At 32.1% G+C, this 20,207-nt stretch overlaps 1 protein-coding gene across 3 annotated transcripts in view; it reads right to left on the bottom strand.

Moving 5' to 3' along the window:
- Positions 1–20,207, bottom strand: part of LOC118201975 (uncharacterized) — a 48,299-nt gene that overhangs the window by 14,385 nt on the left and 13,707 nt on the right. The window contains exons 2-4 of one of the 3 annotated variants that reach the window (XM_035374124.2): positions 15,783–18,567; positions 7,486–7,657; positions 2,612–2,695 (exon numbers count right to left, since the gene is read on the bottom strand). In XM_035374124.2, the coding sequence (XP_035230015.1) occupies positions 2,612–2,695; positions 7,486–7,657; positions 15,783–18,545 (3,019 nt within the window). In that variant the 5' untranslated portion in view covers positions 18,546–18,567. Of the gene's footprint in view, positions 1–2,611; positions 2,696–7,485; positions 7,658–9,765; positions 9,830–15,782; positions 18,568–20,207 lie in introns of those variants that run through there. The other 2 variants (XM_085822170.1, XM_035374125.2) reach the window with 2 other exon arrangements.

Genomic DNA, 20,207 nt, shown 5'->3' on the forward strand with positions numbered 1-20,207 from the left:
AATCAAGTTTAGAATACCCCTTAATACAAATGATTCATTACCTTTTAATCATGTAACCATTTCCACATACAGCTTAAAAGATAATTTTTCTGTAAATTCTGCAGCATGTATTCAGTATATTAGAAAAAGATCCACACATAATAATAAGCTATTACACATTTTTTTAACTAAAATATTATTAAAGAAAGAAAAGTAATAAAGAATACACATGTTAGAATCTTTTTACAGTGATATCATGTGTGTAGAAAAAATACGTAGTAGTACTTGTTGGTCAATCTTGTACCTCCCAATATATCACCAGACATCCCACCCATGACACTATTTAAGACCATTCTGCAATGTAAAAACTGTTTCTGATTCTATTATAAATACAGATTTTTATTTCTTTTCTTATTAACATTTTTTAGGGGACCCAAGAAAAGGTTCAGCTGACTTCTTCCCCTCACCTCTACCCAACTTGAGTATACAAGTTATTAATTTGAATGTGAAATTTTTTATATTTGTCTTTTTTTTTTTTTTTTTTTTTTCAATTATGTAACACTGAACAATGAATATGGCCATAAATCACAAGTTATAACTTGATATATTTATACAATGCTAAAAGCCATCAAATCATGTACGGAATAGAGGTTTTTATTTGCCATTGTATTTAAGCATCCCATAGCCACGAGCAAGTACAGTAAAACCCTGCTCAACCTGGGGTTATGTCCAAAATAGTGTTAAATGGGGTCATCTTATCATGTAAATAATGGGGTTAGGGGAAAACAGGTATAAAAAGAATTGCTCAAATATTTTGCTATTTAAGTTCATAAAATATGTTTTTTTATAACAATACAAAATAAAAACTTATTTCTTACAAATAACTGAAACATTACGAATGAATATACAGAACCAAGTAAAATTTTAAGTCACCATTTATATTTTAGATCATTCAGATTTTTTTTTTTTTTTTTCCAAAAAGTTATCTAATGTCATTTGCATTGAGTAAGAAGTTGTCGTTAAGGGTACAAGGTATCCATGACATTCCATCTTGCCTTTGAACTCCTATCAAAATCTGCATTATTTTCAATAAATAAGCCCACAATTTCTGTTATGGAAGCTAAACTGGTTTTTCGAAATGCCACTGAAAGTTCAGTGTTCAGTTTTGCTCTTCTTCAGAATTGTTATTTTTAATATATTTGTGTTCTTGATCTACTAATTCCCAGAGTTCATCATTAGAAAGACTGTTTCTTGCAAAATTTCTCCAAGATCTTTCACATTTACTTCATCTAAACCTGTTCGTTTCACTAATTCCATTTATATCAACAACAGAATCTCTAGTGTCATCATCTTGTTCAAGTCTGGCCAAATGTTTTTCCGCACTCCTTTTAAACACTTTCCCGTCACCTCATTCCAAGAAAGATTTATTTTTTCGATAGCATTCATATTAACCTGTTCGTTTCGTTAATTTCACTATTTTGTTTATATCAACAGCAGAATTTCTAATGCCATCATCCATTTTTTAATCTGACCAAATGTTTTTCCACACTCCTTTTAAACATTTCCCTGTTACCTCATTCCAAGAAAGATTTATGTTTCTATAGCATTCATAATATTATAGTTCCTCCAAAAGTCTCTTATTGATTGTTTATCATCTCCATCTTTTTTTTCAAACATTTGTCTAAATGTCCGTCACAGGCTTTAAAATTTGATATAACATCTTGATCCATTGGTTGGATTAATGCAGTTGTGCTAAGCAGCAAGTAAACCACTTTGACTAGAATGCAAGTTATTAAGTCAGATAAATTTGTTGGCCAGCTTGGAGCATTATCCAGTAGCGCTTTTGTTTCAAGTTTTTTTATTTCGCAATAACGTTTAATGTCCATTAAACAAAATTTTCAGTGAACCAATTCTGGAAAATTTGCATAGTTATCCATGGATTTTTATTAGACTCCCAAATTACAGGTAAAATTGATTTTGATATTCCTTTCATCGCTCTTCAGTTTTTGGAATGATAAAAAATAAGCAATCTTTCGCAGCTTTAAATCCTGGTGCACGTTTTTCTTCATGGAATAGAAATGTATGTTTTGGCATTTTTTTTTCCAAAATAGGTCCATTTCATTGGCATTAAAAACTAACTCTAGAGGATAGTTTTCTCATTCAATTATTGTTCTTAATGTTGTTGGGAATTCAGCCTTCAATTTTATACTTCCACCTGCTGCTTCTCCTGTAATTTGTATGTTATGAAGATTATTTTGATGTTTAAATCTATCAAACCATTCTTGAATTGCAATGAGAGTTTCAATTGTGTCACCTGTCTCAATCTGAATATGATTAAAAATTGCATTGCATAAATTTATACTTACAGTAACAGCAACAAGTGTTTGAAATAATAAAAATTCATTTGCGAGACTACAGAGAAGAAATAATGCAGATAAATTAATTTCGATTTTGCAGAAGCCCAATGCTGTGTGCAATTTTCAGGGAATCCCACTGTTCCAATAAAAACATGTGAAACTGAAACAACACTAAACAGACCAACGTTAAATGGGGTCTTACTGTACATAAAATGAGCATTAAAATTTTTAATGATATTGCAATTTATTTGATTTAATTATAAATTAAATATTACCTTTTAAAAAAGTGTCCAATCCCACTTTTTTCTCTATATCTTCCCTAAGTTGCTCCAAATTATTATAAATGTCTGTTGTTTCATCTAAAACACACCAGTTTAAAAGAGATATTTATAAAAGAAAATAAGTTTAAAATGAATTACAACTAATCATAAAAGCTTAAATCATTCCAGCTAAGGAAATGAACTAAAATACAGTGAAACTTCCCCAAGATGATCACCCACTATTTCACATGACTTTGGTCGGTACTTCTTTGTTAGAGGCCACTACATATGCTTTAGTGAAAATTTGTGACATTGAAATAATTTGGCAGGAATTCAAAAGTAATAGAACAAGTTTAAAAATTGAAAAATCACAATATATAGAGGGAATAACCTTTATTTACCTTTTTGGAGGCCATAATTCAGCAATCACTGTTCTTATAGAATCACATATTTTCTCTCATACTGCATACTTCTGGCATATAAATTCTCTTAAAAATGAATCAAAGTGTTGCTGATCTGTTCCTCTTTGTGTTTTGTTTTGCCATTTGGCCATATTCAAAGCTGTATTTATGATTCACAATAAAATATTAAATTCAACTTTTTTCTAATTCCTCACTCTGATAAGCATGCCAACAAAAACTGCTGCTTCTTCGGTTTATGATAAAGATTATAGATGGAAAAATAATGAAGGATACGAAAGAATGAATAACATCAGAAAGAAATTACAGCTTAATTTTCAGTTGATGATAAAGCTTAATTTCCAGTTAAAAGTAGTAAGCATTTTATAGAGAAAATAGTTATGAAAGACTGATATCATGTGGTCTAAAGTGAGTGTCAAAGTAATATATGATCCATGATATAAAAGAAAAAAATTAATCCTCTTTTTTTAATTGATTATAAGTTAAAAATGATAAGCATTTTTAAGGAAAAATAAATATTGAATTGATGATATCAAGTGAACAACACTGTAATCAAAACAGTCAAAAAATCAAAAACTTTGCAGATTAAAAATTTGGAGTATTACGTGTTGTTATTCCAACCATCTTAAAAAAAGGCATGAAATTTTTAGAATGGGTCAAATTCTGGCAACGATGCCCCAATCTTTCTATCAAGCAACATCATCATTTTTGTACCCATTCCTTTTTTATGTATTCCTTGTTTGGATGGATTTTTATATACAAATCATGATATTTTTTGCCTGAAACTTAATTTTAAATTTTGGAATATGCCAGCATCAGAAGAAACTGCAGTAAAATTTCTGCAGGAATATACAGTTTTGCCACAAAATTTCTACACGGAACAACAAGAAGACATGTTGGCAGATAACCACTGTTGCTGATTCTCTAATTTTTTCAAGTGAAAAAGGTTTCTTTGTACTTGGAGAAAGGAATAATGCAAAAAAATTGCAGAATGATTTGAAGAAGAAAGTAAATGTTTTATTTTTAATATATCACGCAATCCTTATTTAATAATTGAAATCTGGATTTTAAATTGCTAAAGCAGATTTTCTTTTTATATATTGATAATGATTCTCAATTTATGATAAATGTTGTCAATTCAGGATTTTTTTTAAAAAAATGCCGCAAAAAACCACCAACTTGCACTAAGCAACTTTTACCTTTCCATCTCTAAAAATTGTCAAATTGCACCAAGGTTAATATCTAAGTACCAAATTTGGCAATTAAGTTTGCCAATTTAGTGACTAATCTTCTGAACTGGCAACTGACTGAGGTGGTCATTTTTGTCTTCTGTAAAAGTAATCATGTTATAGAAATGATATTCAGAACTGAAGTTTATTTATGTTATCAGAAATGTGGGCCACTTTTCAGAGGTGTTGTCTGTATGGTGATCAACAAGAGAGATTTCACTGTATCTCTAAGATTTTTGAAATGGTAATTCAAATTTCATTATAGTTCACTTTAAAATGCTGTAGTAAAATTTAATTGATTCAACAAAAATTCTTTGATATGTGTTTGTTAATGTCAAGTTAAATTAATAGTTTATGCTTTTAACATAGCAGAGTGCTTGTCTGCATACTACAGCAAATTGTTTCTAATAACAAGACTTTTAACCTTTTGAAAGAAATTTATAACTGTAGTAATTTAAAGCAATATTGTATAATTTAACAATATTTTTAAAATAGATAATAAATAAGATAGTTTGGAACACACGATATCATATATCACTGAATATAACACAAATTAGAGAATTTAGTAAAAGATCCAGCATATACATATGTTTACATGTTTTGTTTCTGTATTCATAAATAGGTAAAATTACATAAAGATTTATCAGATTTTCACAGCAGAAGGGACTTTAGTATAATTCCAGAATAGGATACTCCTTACGTATACAGAACAGTATATAAAAAATAGGACAAAACCATCAGAATGGTGACTAAATGTCACATGCAGTTAACTTTTATTTATTTTTGGTGTTGCACATTACATAAACTGGTACTTTTTGTTTATGCACCTGCCACACATTTTGGTGTATTTTTAATTATAAACACACAATTAAGGGCATTAAATTAAATTACACACTCACTCAAAAATAGTGATCCACAGATGACTATAGAGCTATCTGTGGATTGGGTGTTCTCCACAGATACACCCAATCCACATGCATGTGTTTGGCCAACTGCATGTGTTTGGCCAAACTGCATGTGTTTGGCTTTTCTTTCACAGGCGTCAAAAACCATCGCAATGCACACTGGAAAAGCACCTAGCAATCATTCAGCTAACCTTTTATTTACAGCTGAAATTAAGATTTTCATGCTCCTCAGTCTCATACTGTTAATTTGCACAAGGATTTGGAACCTGAGTAAATTTAGGATTTCGTCAGTTGGCATGTCTTTAGGCTTGTAACAAAGGGTACATCTTCATGAGTTCAGTATCAACAGTTTTTTCTGCCACTGGACAATACAAATGCAGAATTATTTTTGAATAACTCTTCATTCATTCTGCAGCTATTTGATAAAACATCTTTCATCTAAGAAGGAAAAATTCTTTGCAGCTTTGTTTCTCAACCAAAAGAAAAAAAAATCGATCATAGTTATAGGTTTTTCAGGTAAGTGAGAAGTTGTCCACTTTATAATATTCAGTTACATTAGTATTCGAAAATTCAATATAATTGGTTTACTGAATCTGAATTTTTTTTTAGTTACTTGGAAAATCAGAAGTATTCTTAAATGGTACAGGGATGAAGCATTTGCTTCAAAAGGATTAATTTCTTCAAAAAATGAATGCTCTTTGCAAGCATAATAGCAATTTGTGCAAAATAAACAGTGGGTTTCAAATTCATTTGACTTTCACTTTATTAAATCTGTAGGTACTTACATGTCAAAGGAGATGGCTGGATGGGCAAACTTTGGTGGTAATTTAATACAATTAGCTTTCTTAATTATTATTTCAAATGGAAATGTTTGGCAATTGCTTCTAAAATAGCTTCTAAAGCTTATAAGTTATATACCCTTTGTGGTTCACTTTGAAAAACTCAAAACTGGCTTTTTAAAATTTTTCTGTTTTGTAAACAGCCTCAGAGTCAGAATGCATGTTTTTTCCTTTTTTGATATTTTCTCTGATTGCATTTAACAAAAGCATAGCTTTTTGGTCAGGTACTGTAAAAAGAAAGTTTTTTTTTAGTTTCACAGCAAATACCTTTTAAAATCCATTGAGGTGGCAAAATGCAGACAATGTTACTCATTCTTTTTGAAAACAGGCTTCCACCAATCTCTATGATAAAGTCTGCACTATTTTTTCACCCTATTACTTTTCATCTCGTAGATGTGAAATAACTCTCAAATAAATGTTCCAGTCTATCCATGTAAAATTTTATTGATGTTGTTTATTTAGGTGAGCAGTAGATGAACCTGATGGCAGTAACAAATGGTATTCTACTTGCTACAAACAAGCTGCCAACTTGAGTTCTCATCGATCCTATGTCTTTCAAACATGCCATCTGCTCTTTGATTGGCTTGAATTTCATGCAATTTGAAACAATGGCGGTTACTTGGTATTATATTACACTCTTGAAAGAAACTAATAGCATCACCTTCATTGTTTGGTAGATCCAATGGACCTATGAGCAAACTATAAACTCTGGAAAAAAAATCTCTGTTCTTAAAATTGTGATTTATAGGCATTCCTAAACTAAGCAATGTCATATGGTTGCAACAGTGATTAATTTGTGTTATGGTGCCAAAGTTGGCAACTATTCACTCTTTCTGACAATTAATTTCCATCAACATGCAAGTACCAATTTATGTGTCACATACAGACTCTTCCTTTTCAAAGTACATTAAAATTATTTACATACTATGGATGGCAAATTAAGAAATAAACTAATGCAGATTTTAATTTATATCTGTTTGAATCTTAATTGATACTATTTTTATTAATATTTTGTTCCTCCATGAAGAAGCCAGCAAGCTGCCAGTTTGAAAATTGTTCTCACCCTTGGCACATCAGGTTGGTAAAAAAAGTTTTGAAGTTGCCAAAGGGTTCCTTGTTCTGGAAAGAGTGCAAAATCTATTTTAAGGAATATTCAACACATCTTGCTCGCATATATATTCTGATATTATATCTAGCTAAACAGACAGTAGGAAAGTTGGGAACAGGCTACACTTAATAGGTTATTCCAGATTTGAGAATTAAGAGAATTCTGTAGCATTTCGTTGGCAAACAGTGGAACTGGAGCTAAAAATGCAGGAAACAGCAAAGAGAAGATCAGAATAAAGTCACAGACAAAAATTATTCAAGTCAGAAATCTAAATTGTGGGCATTCTCTGTAGGAAGAGATCAGCTACAATCAAAAGAAGTCAGCAAGAAAAAGTTCAGGAAAATTGTTAGTTAATATGTAAATACCAGAAAAATGTTTAAAATGCTTACCAAAAGACCATGAGCTACTGATAGATCCATTATCAGACATCTGAGATTGGCGTAATATTGATCTCATGGATTCACACACATAGAATATTTCATCATCTTCATCTTCATTACTACTTTCATTTCCACTTGTAACAGCAGTTTTGAATAGTTCTGAAGATTCAAAATGTTCACTCTGAAAAATTTTAATTATATGAATAGGTTGTAGGTTATTTCAATATGACAAAGCACATGAAGACTATCTGCCTAAGGGAGAGGAAGCCTTCATGGAGGAAAGGAGGTGCCACTTTCCCTCAGAAAATAGCTCACACTTTATACTTGGGAAACCCCAACTATGCAGTTAGCCCCTTTACCGGAAGAATTTTGAATCCAGGTTGAACTAACAATATTCAGCGAGCTGAAAGCATTTGTCCACTGATGGGGCAAATTATACAAATAAAGTAATATGCATATACTTAAATGTTAGATGAAATATTTCATCCAAAAAATTTCCTATACAATTGTTCTAAAAGAAAGTTAGTGGAAAAGTTATTTGTTTTTGTTGTTTGAAAAAGGAAAAGTTGTTTGTTATATGAAATCTATGAAAACTGTTTGAATGAAACAGTACAAAGTCTTTAATTCGAACTCGTCGGGACTTCGGTGATTCGGGATTAGGGTTTTTTCCAGATTATAGATCATGAATTTAAATCTGGTAAGATGGCATGCAGAAATTATAAAATTAAAAATATGAAACCGTAATTTATGAAATAAAAGGCAATTATGATCTAAAGGGTATTAAAATTTACAAAAAAAAAAGCTTAATATTTATTTGTTTACTTTATTAAACATTTCTTTCAATGTAAGTTAAGTTGCTTCATTTTGTGTGCTAATACTTTCTCTTTAATTCTATAAATAGACATAATTTCTTGTTCAGTTACAAAGTTCTGCTGTTCAAGTCCTGTAATTGTGCTGAGAATACCGACTAACTTGTCAATCAAAATTTTTTCGTTTCACTAACCTCTCTGTCACTTTCTTCATGCCTTTATCCATTTTTAGCAGCAATTCCACTTTTTGTTTGATGGCCATCAAAACATGCTTTCACTTTGTAGATCCTTTGGCAGTTCCAGAATCGGAAACTCTTTTTGACACAATTGAAAGTTCAAGCTTACTTTTTATAAAATAACTCTAACAGTCTGCAAAAAATAATAAGCCAGACCCAATTAGAAGATTGAGGAACAACGCAATCTGCAACATTAACTGAAATAGATAATTAGATAATTTTAGCCTAGCTTTTACCATCCGTTATACATTAAACGTGCATGCGTAAACGTATTATGCGTATGTGTTTATGCACATGCATAAACGCTACACATGAGCAGAAAGTTTGTAGCTTTGAGGTCCGGATTAAAGACTGTACTGTATCTCTCTGGTGCTTAAAACTAATGTTTCCCCCCAAGTGAAAATAGAAATGAAACAGTCATTTAAAATATTATTAATAGTTCATTGAGAAGAATGCTCTATTACACTCTTGCTTTAGATAAAATATTTTTTAATTTCAATATACGTAATGAAAATTAATTTTATTTCTAAAAGTAAATAAAGTTAAAAGAAAAAAAATCAATCCAGAAAGGAAACAGTCAAATTAGAGCGGTTGATGTAAATGATGAGCAAGAATTTTAATTGCGTAAAATGTTCAGCTATAATGAATAAGAAACTGAGAGCCTAGGCAGATTAAATCATCATTTTATTATCAGTAAACATGAGGCCGCAAACAAACTTGGCACATTATTTTTGCCTATTTAAAAGTGTTTACACCTTTGATAGATTTGCAATAAGAAGAGAGCAGCAAACAGCAGTCCACCTAAGCCGAAGAGTATAAAGCGAGTGTGTTATGTTCAGGATGAAATCTTAATTCAGATCGAGTTAATTTTCATTCTCAATGCATTTTGATTGGATAATTAATACTGCTGTACAGTTATTATTGGCTGTTTGAGTTTTAGTTCCATTTACATCATTAGAATTATGTAAGAGTCATACGATATGGATTAGTCTCAAGGCACTGCAAAGAGAGATCACTATTTTTAAAATAGAGATGGGAAATTAATTTACACTACTAATTTAAATTATCATTCACAAATTTCTTACATATATACTCAATATTACTTTAGTAAATATATATATACTCCTAGGTTGCCATTTTTATGTATTTAACATTTTTGGTTCTAATGTTGAATGTTAAACTTTTGTTTATTAAAATTTTTCGTAAATTAATATATATTAGGCTTTTTAAGTACAAAAAATTACCTTTCTTAATTAGTTCTTTATTTTCTTAATTAGTTTCTTTATTTTCTCAGTAGGAAGAGATCAACTACAATCAGAAGAATAGTTCAGGAAAATTGTTAGTTAATATGTAAAAACCAGAAAAATGTTTATCATGTTTACCAAAAGACCTATATATTGAGCTATATATATATATATATATATATCATATATTAAACTTTTTAAGTACAAAAAATATATATAGTACAAATTTCTTTTTTTTAAAAAATATTTGGTTGAGGTGGCTTTTTTTTTTTTTTTTTTTTTTTTAAACACATGTTTGATTGACAGATTTAGGGATTTTACTGGTTTAAAATTTCATTTCATTCATGTCTTCGTAGTTTTGATTCTAAATACAGTGGGTGATCGGTTAACGAACATAATCCATTACAAGATTATATTCGCTATCCGAATCGTTTGTTAACCGATCACCGATTTACCATATATGTTAATGGGAATTTGATTAATTCGTTCTGGAGATCCTAAAAATTAAATTTTTAAAAAATTTCATGTACAAGTATAATTTCTTAGTAAGTTTATTTATTATAAATATAATACATACATATAGTCTCACTTATTAATCAGTCCTTTTCCTTTCTTTGGGTGTTAAAGAACATGTTTAATGTCGATTGTTTTTCTTCCTCCTTCAGGACTTTCAGGAAATGATTGATAGCAATGTCGTTGTAGAGATCAGCAACTCTATTGACATCAGCTTGGTTTGGGTGCCATTTTAAGACTGTTGCTCTGACATGCTCCCACTTCTTCAAAAGATCTTTAATGGCAGATGTCGGCATTGCTCCTCCTTCGTCTTCCTCTTTTTCAGAAGAAAGTACATTTTGCTGAGTTTCTTGGTGTTCTTCATTCAAGATTTCTTGGAGTTCTTCTGCCATTAAGTCACCTTCATGTTCGATTATGAGCTCTTCAATGTCATCCTCGTTCACCTCCAATTCCAGATCTCTCACAGTTGTTACAATTTCATCCATAATTTCAGGGGTGTCACCCTGATCACTTCTGTCTCCTTGAACAAGGGATGGACACAGCTTTTGCCAGACAGAAACCAACTGTTGTTGAGTGATTTCTGACCACGCCTTTTCAATAAGACGAATAGCTTCGAGAATGTCAAATTTTTCTATCCAAAACATTTTTAAAGTCATTTTAGAGGAGAATTTCCATGCTTCAAAACATCACCGAAACAGCGCACGAGTGTAAAATTTTTTGAAACCTGCAATAACCTCTTGATCCATTAGCTGAATCGCTGAAGTCGTATTAGCTGAAGTCATATTTGGAGGTAAAAACTGCACTGTCAGCCAGGGAAAGTCTATTAGCAAATTATCTTCAAGGTCCTTTGGGTGCCCTGCTGCATTGTCCAATAGCAGCAATGCTTTCAATGGCAAGTCATTGGTATCAAGGTAGTCCTTGATGCTCGGGGCACAAACTTGAAATAGACACTTTGAAAAGAACCTGAGTGACCCATGCCCTCTGATTCGATCTCAACATCACTGGCAGTTTTCTCTTGATTATGGAATATTTTTGAATGCTCTAGGATTCTCAGAGTGATATGAGTTCTTGACACTCCACTCTTTTTAGGTCCCCTAATATTGTCAGATTTTCAGGTTTTTTTTATAAGGCGTTTAGAGAAGCATATACGAAAATCACAAGCACAGAAACCAACTATGGTACACAATTGACAAAGTGTCGTCGCACACTACCATACGTGTTGTACGGTGCTGCCTCACTTCTACATAGTATAAATGATGAAGTGTCAGCGCACGCGCACATCCATTTTCAGGACGAATTGAGGACTGGTGTCGGGTGTTCCAAGAGCCGTGAGGTTTTTGTTAGAATTAGTTTTTGTTCATTATCCGAATATTGTTCGTTGTCCGATTTGTTCGCTGTCCAAACTGTTTGTTAACCGATCACCCACTGTATCTTAATATTTTGTGTATCATTGATTTATATATATTTATAATGTATTGATTAATACAGTCAAAAGTCGTTAATCCGTACTCGTCGGGACTTCGGCGATTCCGGATTATCGATTTTTCCGGATTATAGATCATCAGTTTAAATATCGTAAGATGGCATGCAGAAATTCTAAAATTAAAAATATGAAACCGTAATTTATGAAATAAAGAACAATTATGATCCAAAGGGTATCAAAATTTACAAAAAAAAAAAAAAAAAAAAAAAAAGCTTAATATTCATTTGTTTACTTTATATTAAACATTTCTTTCAATGTAAGTTGTTTAAGTTGCTTCGTTTTATGTGATAATACTTTCTCTTTAATTCTATAAACAGACATAATTTCTTGCTCAGTTACAAAGTTCCGCTGTTCAAGTCCCGTTAATTGCTGTGCCGAGAATACCGACTAACTTGTCAATCGAAATTTTTTCGTTTTCACTTACCTCTCTGTCACATTCTTCATGTCTTTATCCATTTTTTGCAGCAATTCCACTTTTTGTTTGTTGGACATCGAAACATACTTTTGTTTTGTACGAGGGCCATCCAGGAAGTAGATTACGTTTCCGTCTGTGTCCGCTAGGGGCGGGGCTAGCGCGGCCATCTTGGGGTCAGAGCGTTGCGCAGCCCAGTCTGCATCTAGCCGTGCTAGCGAGAGGTTCGTGCTGTGCTCCATTCCTATACTGTGACGGTTTGAAATGTCTGCGTTAATTGAAAATCCCGCGAGCTGCGAGGTGCGCTCAGTAATAAGGTTTCTGACTGCAAAAACTGTAAACCGATAGAAATCTATCGGCAGCTTCGTGAAGTGTATGGGGACAACATTATCACTGAAGGTGGAGTGCGTCAGTGGGTCATAAGATTTCAAAATGACCGAACCAATGTTCACGACGCAGATCGAAGTGGGAGACCCAGCATAGTGACCGCCGAACTTCTCGAAAAAGTCGATGCTAAAGTCCGTGAAAATCGAAATTTCACAATAACGGAACTTTCTTTGAGTTTTCCACAAATTTCGCGAAGTTTGTTGCACGAAATCATCAGCGAAAAGCTTGGTTACCACAAGTTTTGTGCAAGATGGATTCCAAAAATCTTGACAGAGGACCACAAAAATCAGCGAATGGCTGCAGCGTTGAACTTTTTGGACGCTTACCATAAGGATGGTGACTCTTTACTCGATCGCATCGTTACTGGTGACGAAACATGGGTGACCTATTCCCTATTCCCAGCAATGAAGAAGTGGCTGGCTATGCAGCGTTTTGATGACGACGCACAGGTGCAAGAAGAGGTAACGAAGTGGTTGAAGGCGCAGGCGGCCGAATTTTTCGACGAAGGAATTTCCAAGCTCGTACATCGCTACGATAAATGCCTTAATTTGTATGGTGACTATGTAGAAAAGTAGTATTTGAGTGTGGCTTTCATCTGTATATAATAAAATTTGTTTCCTATACTTTGTTTATTTTTTTATTCCAAAACGTAATCTACTTTCTGGATAGCCCTCGTAGATCCTTTGGAAGTTCCAGCATCGGAAATTCTATTTGACATAATCGAAAGTTCAAGTTTACTTTTATAAAATTGCTCTTACAGTCTGCAAAAAATAATAAGCACGATCCAATTCGAAGATTAAGGAACAACGCAATCATTAACATTAACTGAAATAGATAATTAGATAATTTTAGCTTACACCGCCCGTTATACATTAAACGCGCAGGTGAAAACGTATTCTGCACTTGCGCACACGCATATGCGCAGTAGTCAAGGTCTTACATGCACGCGTAAAAGGCCTGTGCGCATGTGCTAACGCGGCACATTCGCAGAAAGTTTTTAGCTTTGAGGTCCGGATTATGGGTGTCCGAATTGACTTTTGACTGTATATATATTCTTGCAAATATTTTTAAGGAGTTTAGAAAAAACAAAAGGAAAAAGACAATAAAACCTAGACAAATATTTGCACAATGTGCAGCAAGATTTGAAAATAATAAATCAAAATCTCGAAAATCGGAACAAAAAAGAAAATGCTATGTTAAATATTTGAAGGTTAAACCTATTTTCTCCGTGTAACAAAATAAACTGGTAAAACGCATATTAAAGAAAATTACAAAATTCTAATAAAAAAATTTCATTTCAAAGAGGAAAAATATAAAAAATAAGAAATATGTACATATTAAAACCAAAATAATAAAAAAAACTTTTTAATATCCTTTGTTTAATGCTTCAAACAGAACTTTTCAAGAGAAATATATATGTAAGATATAATAAAATATGATGGCTACACTAAGAAATCATTGGCAACCTCAAAATTGACTATTCTAAATTTGGTGTTCTCTCCCCCCCCCCCAAGTTCAATCGATTGTCCCAAATTCAAGATCTTTCTGTGTTATATAATACTGCTTGAAAAAGGAATTAAAACCTAAAATTAACCAATCACAGCTTAATTGTATTTATTAGCATAATAAATATTACTTTGCAAGCAACTATGTCACTCTTTTTCTTAACTTCTGCCCTGCCAACATCTCCACACTGCTTATCCTTTCCTGTCTAAATGCTTACATCGTACTCTTAAAACCAGAGTTTATAAAAATTATTGTATTTAACTATGCAATAAATGTCAGCCAAAATAATTTGACATGTGTAAAAATAAAGACTGGTGATTCGTCAAAATCCAGTTTTAGTTAGTTCCATCTGTATGCCTGCAAGCTCAGCCATGATGACTATCGAAAATTAAAAGTACTGGTGTCTTCTATGCATTTTACTACAATTATATATATTATAATAAGATATAATATATTGATTAGTACATATATAATAATACATATATTTTTAATTAAGTTAAATAGTTATTCATAAATTTATTCCCTTTAGTAGCCTCACGGAAGCATCATCATACATTTTTTCAGTTTTTCCTCTTTTTCTTCGTCCCGCATCCCAATTTCTTTTTCTGTCCTGAATGAATCGCAATGCTGTCAATTTTGCCCTCATAATAAACTTTAAAAAATAATATAATCATTTCAAAATATACTATATTACAAAATATTCATTTATTACACAACTCCAATCATGAAGATGACGTTTAAATTTAACACTAACATATTAATAGCTTAATAAAATCAGAGACATTTCAATACAAGCATTAAGTATAGTAATTATTAGGTATAACATCAGATATATCATCACTTTATATACTATTTTAAAAGTTTACCACATGTACACCAAAAAAATATAACACTTGCTCAAATATAATGCAAGTGAAATGCTCAAAATACAATGAAATTTAAAACACACATACAAATAGATTATGAATAAAAGACTAATTCTCACTGTTTTATATCAATCTAGTGGCTGGATATACTGGGCAGCTTAGTTCGTCTAAACTGCTTACATGCTATTTAGTGACAAATCTAGGAACTATTCTGGCCAGGAAAGTACTAATATCAGCAAGCATTTCTTATAAGAATTACCTACTAATATTTGTTATATGTACGGACATTTGTTATCATGCTAAAAAAATGGCATCTTGTATACAGTAACATAGCAGGCATAAAATCTCACCGATATGTCAGTATCGGTATATATTGCAGATACATCTCTGCATCTGTAATATATAGTAAAGGTGGCTGTCTGATGATATCAATGGCATCTGACATTCCAATTCCCTGCTGATAAGTCATGATTTCTATAAATAATTAACTTTTGACAACATATAATAAAAAAGTTAATAAAATGATAAAATGATAGATAAAAAAGTTCTAAATTTCTCCACATTCTACCTCTTAACACTATTTTAATAAAAGAAATATAGACAGGATTTAATTTATCAATCATGAAAAGATACATAAAAGTAAGCCCCTTTTTTGAACATTTTTCTCTGGAATAGGATTTTATTTCAAATTGCAATAATTCATATAACTCAATTTTTTAAATGTACTTCTACTATTTACATTCAGCTGTTAAAGTTATATTCTTCCCTCCCCCCTTTTTTTAAGAGAATAAATCTTTATAACATCAAATTTTTCTCCTTAAAGTAAAAAGATGCTTTAAAAAGGACTTACATTAACTTCATGGTCTGTGGTAGAATCAGGACATTCTTTGGCTTTCAGACAGGAAATGCTTGCAGAGTTTGGTAAATGTTCTTGATACACATAACAAATATTTGATAAATCTGGTGAAGAATAATATTTATGTTTCATAGATGGTACATGAGGTAGATAAGAAGAATAATACTGCCTATCATAATCATGATATTCTTTACTTTCAAAGGATACGGACACAAGCAATTCATTGGGATCACACTGTACACCAACATCAGTTTTATTAATTTTTACAGTACATTTACAAGAGTCACAACTCTTGTCATTATCTTTTATAGAATTCTGCTTTCTGAACATTGTTTCTGGCATTTTTTCAAGATTACTAATACTCATTTTTTCATTACCTGTTTCATGAAAGTTTTCCTCACTTCTAAGAGTTTCGGACTGTTCACGTAATGTAGGTAGGTGAAAATGATTTATTCTAGAATAGTTAATACTTTGTTCAACAGAATAAGTTTTATTTTTTTTATTTTGCATTTGAATTTTATCTGCATCAACAGATGGTAGATGAATGTCAATACCATTTTCTATCTCTTTTGGCTTATTAATACAATATGTTTTAAAAGCATCATTTATTTTTGAATTTTCTAAAATCATAGGTAAATTAGTTTCTTCCTTGTCTGGACTAGTTAAATTTTCTAGCTCTCTGTTATTTACTACAGTGTTCACAATGTGAATACTTTCAGTCTCAGAGAGACTTCTAACATAAGTTCCTTTCATTTGCAAAATATCATTAGTTATATTATTTGCAGTTACTCCAGAACCGACAAAAGTTTGAGATAATCCAACAGTTTCCTTAACATCAGAATTCTTAGATATTACTTCCTCATTATTATTCCCTACACATTTCTGCTTAACCAATGACACGTTTATCATATTTTGCAGTTCTTTGTTTTGAGATACTCTTATGCCATTGAGACATTTGGGAGCAATTTGTTCACTTTTAGGAGTTGTTGTGCACTGCACGTCACATATGTTATCTATATGATTTGGCAAATGTAAAAATGAATAATGGTCCATGACTGGATGTAATTTATTAAAAATGGCACTATCATTTGACTCTAAATATGAGCATTGCACATTAGATCTCTGTGATCTATTTGAAAAATTATTTTTTCTTAAATGAGGAGCAGAATGTGCTCTTCTTTGATACACAATAACCTTATCATTATGTAATGTAGATTCCATTTTAGAGCCTGTTTCTTCCAGAGGCATATCTTTAAAATAATCAATATTAGATATTACCCACTTAGGTCTAGACTTGGCAACTTCAGAACAACAGCCCTTGTCACTTGAAGAAGCAATTAGATTTTGCCTTATAAGAGGCAAATTCATATCCCCAAGAGCATTCTGCAATGTATTCTCCAAACAGTCAGGCACAGCTTGGCCCATTCTTGATTCTTGAATAACAGGAAATGAAATTTTTTGCTCTTGAGAAAGTAATACATTATTAGATGGTAATGGGCTATTTATATCAATTTTCTGAGAATTTTCACATAACTGTATTGATGACAGTTCAATGATTGATTTGTTTCTACAATCTGTATTGCATAAATTTTGTTGGCTCACTATAGATTGTTTTGAAACCTGGACATTTTCTTTACACATAAAGCTGTTTGAAACAGTGTCCATTATCACATGACTTTCCGAGTTACTCTTCTCACAACAGGAATTATCTAGCATACTTTCAGCTACATCTTGTAAATTTGAACTGTTTTCTCTACTCTTATCTAAGTTAATTTCATCATGTTTATTGGTAATTTTTTTCATAGCTTGTTTTGGTAACTTTTTTCTACCAACTGAAATACCATATTTTGCTGCAGGATCAGTAAGTTTTACCTTGTTAGATTTAGTATTATTTGAAAGAGCGCTTAAATTCTTATATGATAATTTGTTATTGAATTCTTCTTTTATTTTTGATTGATCGAGAAATTTATGAATGCGTTTAAGAATAATGGGCTTTTTTAATACTGTAGAAATTGATGGACGTTCTTGGGGATTTCTTTTAAGAATGTGAGTGAATAAAGATTTTAACTCATGGCTATAAAATTCAGGCATAGGAGGTATGGAACCTTTAACTATTTTTAAGATTAAATTCTTCATACTTTTAGCTTCAAAAGCATGTTTTAAAGTTATAAGTTCATATAAGACACAGCCAAGAGACCATATATCTGACTTATTGTTATATGGTTTATTCTGACAAATTTCTGGTGAAAGGTAATATGGGGTTCCAATGCAAGTTCGAGCAAGATCAGAAGTGTTATTCAAGACACGTGCTATGCCAAAATCACCAAGCTTAGCTATGCCAGATTTTGTTAAAAATATGTTTTGAGTTTTAATATCTCTGTGCAATATTCTTCTGTCATGAACATGCTTAACTGCTAGACATATCTGAACAAACCAATCAAGAATCTGATCCTCGCTAAAATGAATCCCATTTCTTGCTCTTATTTTTGAATACAGGTCACCACCATCACAGTAATCTGTTACAATGTACAAACTGTTGTTTTCTTCAAAGGACTTGTGATAGCTTATGATGTTTGGATGCTGCATTTGTGAAAGAACTTTAACTTCTCTTAAAGCTTCTTCCCTTTCATGGGGACTAAGATTTAACAGAGATACTTTCTTCACAACATAGCATTTCTTTAACTCGATATCTTGGACAAGGAGTGCAGAGCCAAACGAACCTTCACCTAATACTTTAATAACTTGGAAGTTATCCATCAGTACACTTTCTCAGGCTAAGCTGCAATAATAATATTTCTTATGAAAAATATAAAATAATATATGTATACTTACGTATTATCCAGTTGACTCTGAAACTGTTGCCAAGCAGCATGACTTATGGTACTTATGGTAAGGGTAAGTATGATGTAATAATATGTGCCTTTGTTTGATGTAAGCCCATGATTCTCGATAAATCACATTTTGTATATATAAATTAATTGTATATTGTACATTTTCCTCTTGCATTTTGAAAAAAAAAAAAATCACTAAATTTTGGAAACTTTTTTTAATAAAACAGCAAGCAGTGAAATATTTTGATTCAGATCGTACCACCAAAATTGTGTATCAATGAATATGATATGGTCAGGTGAATACGACTGACTAAAAACTCATAGACTGAAATGATTACCTATGAGAAGTTCATACTCATAGTGTTCTGAAAAGAGTTTCCAATAAAATAGGAGGGCCTTACAAAATACAGTCGAATTCAGTTAATTGGACCACCGTATAATTGGATCAGCCACTTTTTCGGACCAAATACTAAAGAGCAGAAACAAATCCTATGTACATAAGCCTAATATTATTTGCTTATTTGGACCAAAATTCCATTTAACTGGACAAAAAAAAATGTGAGAACGAATAAAAAACAGAAGCCACAAGTCGGCCACGTAAGTGGATGTACAGGTGGTCTGCGACATATGGGAGGATCTGTAGTTGCAGCTCCCCAGGAAAATGCTTTATCAAAGGTCAGGAATTCCTTAAAATGTATGACAAAAGCAAAACTGGTGGGAGGTGAAAACGCACACCATTTTCTTTGACCTGCGCTTCCGAGTTTGAAAAGTTTGCTGGCCTCATCGTCAAAAGCCAGCGAAGTCAGTGCAAAGGTCAACATCTTACAAGCAGTTACATTTGTGACCGACAGCTGGCGAAAAGTGAGCAGTGAAACAATTCAGAACTGTTTTTCTCACTGTGGCTTTAAGCACTTGGCTTTGGAGATGGATGTGGACATGCTCATTGAAAGTGAAACTAATGATTTACATGTGGAACTTCAACTGGTACAAAATTGCGAAGAATTTTTATCCTTGGACAACAAGCTTCAATGCTACGCTGAAAATGAAGATTGCGACACTGCAATCGTTGCAGCAAAACACATGACAGCATCGGAAGACCAAGAAAGTGATGATGATGATGTTGCTAATAAGTTGGTGCAAGTGATAACACAGGATGCGAGGAAATGTGTTGAAACTTTGCGTCGGTATTTCATGCAGGAGGGAAATGAAGACAGTCCCATTGCTGCATTAGATGTTTGTGGCAATTTCGTTCCCGTGCAATCCGTCAAGAGAACGTGTCAGATCACATTGGATAAGTTCTTCAAATGTTCACTGGAACTTGGTAAGAACTTGTTTTTATTGTGCTTTGCATGTTGAGTATCGTGGAGATTGTTTCTTAGAATTTGTTTCTAAATTAATTTTCTCAATGAAAAAAATTTCGACTGTAGTTCTTGTTTGTACATGTATGTTCGCCATACGTGTGTACTGCACCATAAAGTTCATAATTACATTTTAGTACATGATTTACATGTACATTTACTGTTTGCTACCTATAGCACATCCCGTTTTACAACATAGGACATGTTCGTGTAATCGGACCAGCCGGTTA

This window comes from Stegodyphus dumicola, chromosome 8, assembly GCF_044657685.1.
Source record: "Stegodyphus dumicola isolate Sdum_Otavi_A_Nest chromosome 8, ASM4465768v1".
Taxonomy (NCBI): domain Eukaryota; kingdom Metazoa; phylum Arthropoda; class Arachnida; order Araneae; family Eresidae; genus Stegodyphus; species Stegodyphus dumicola.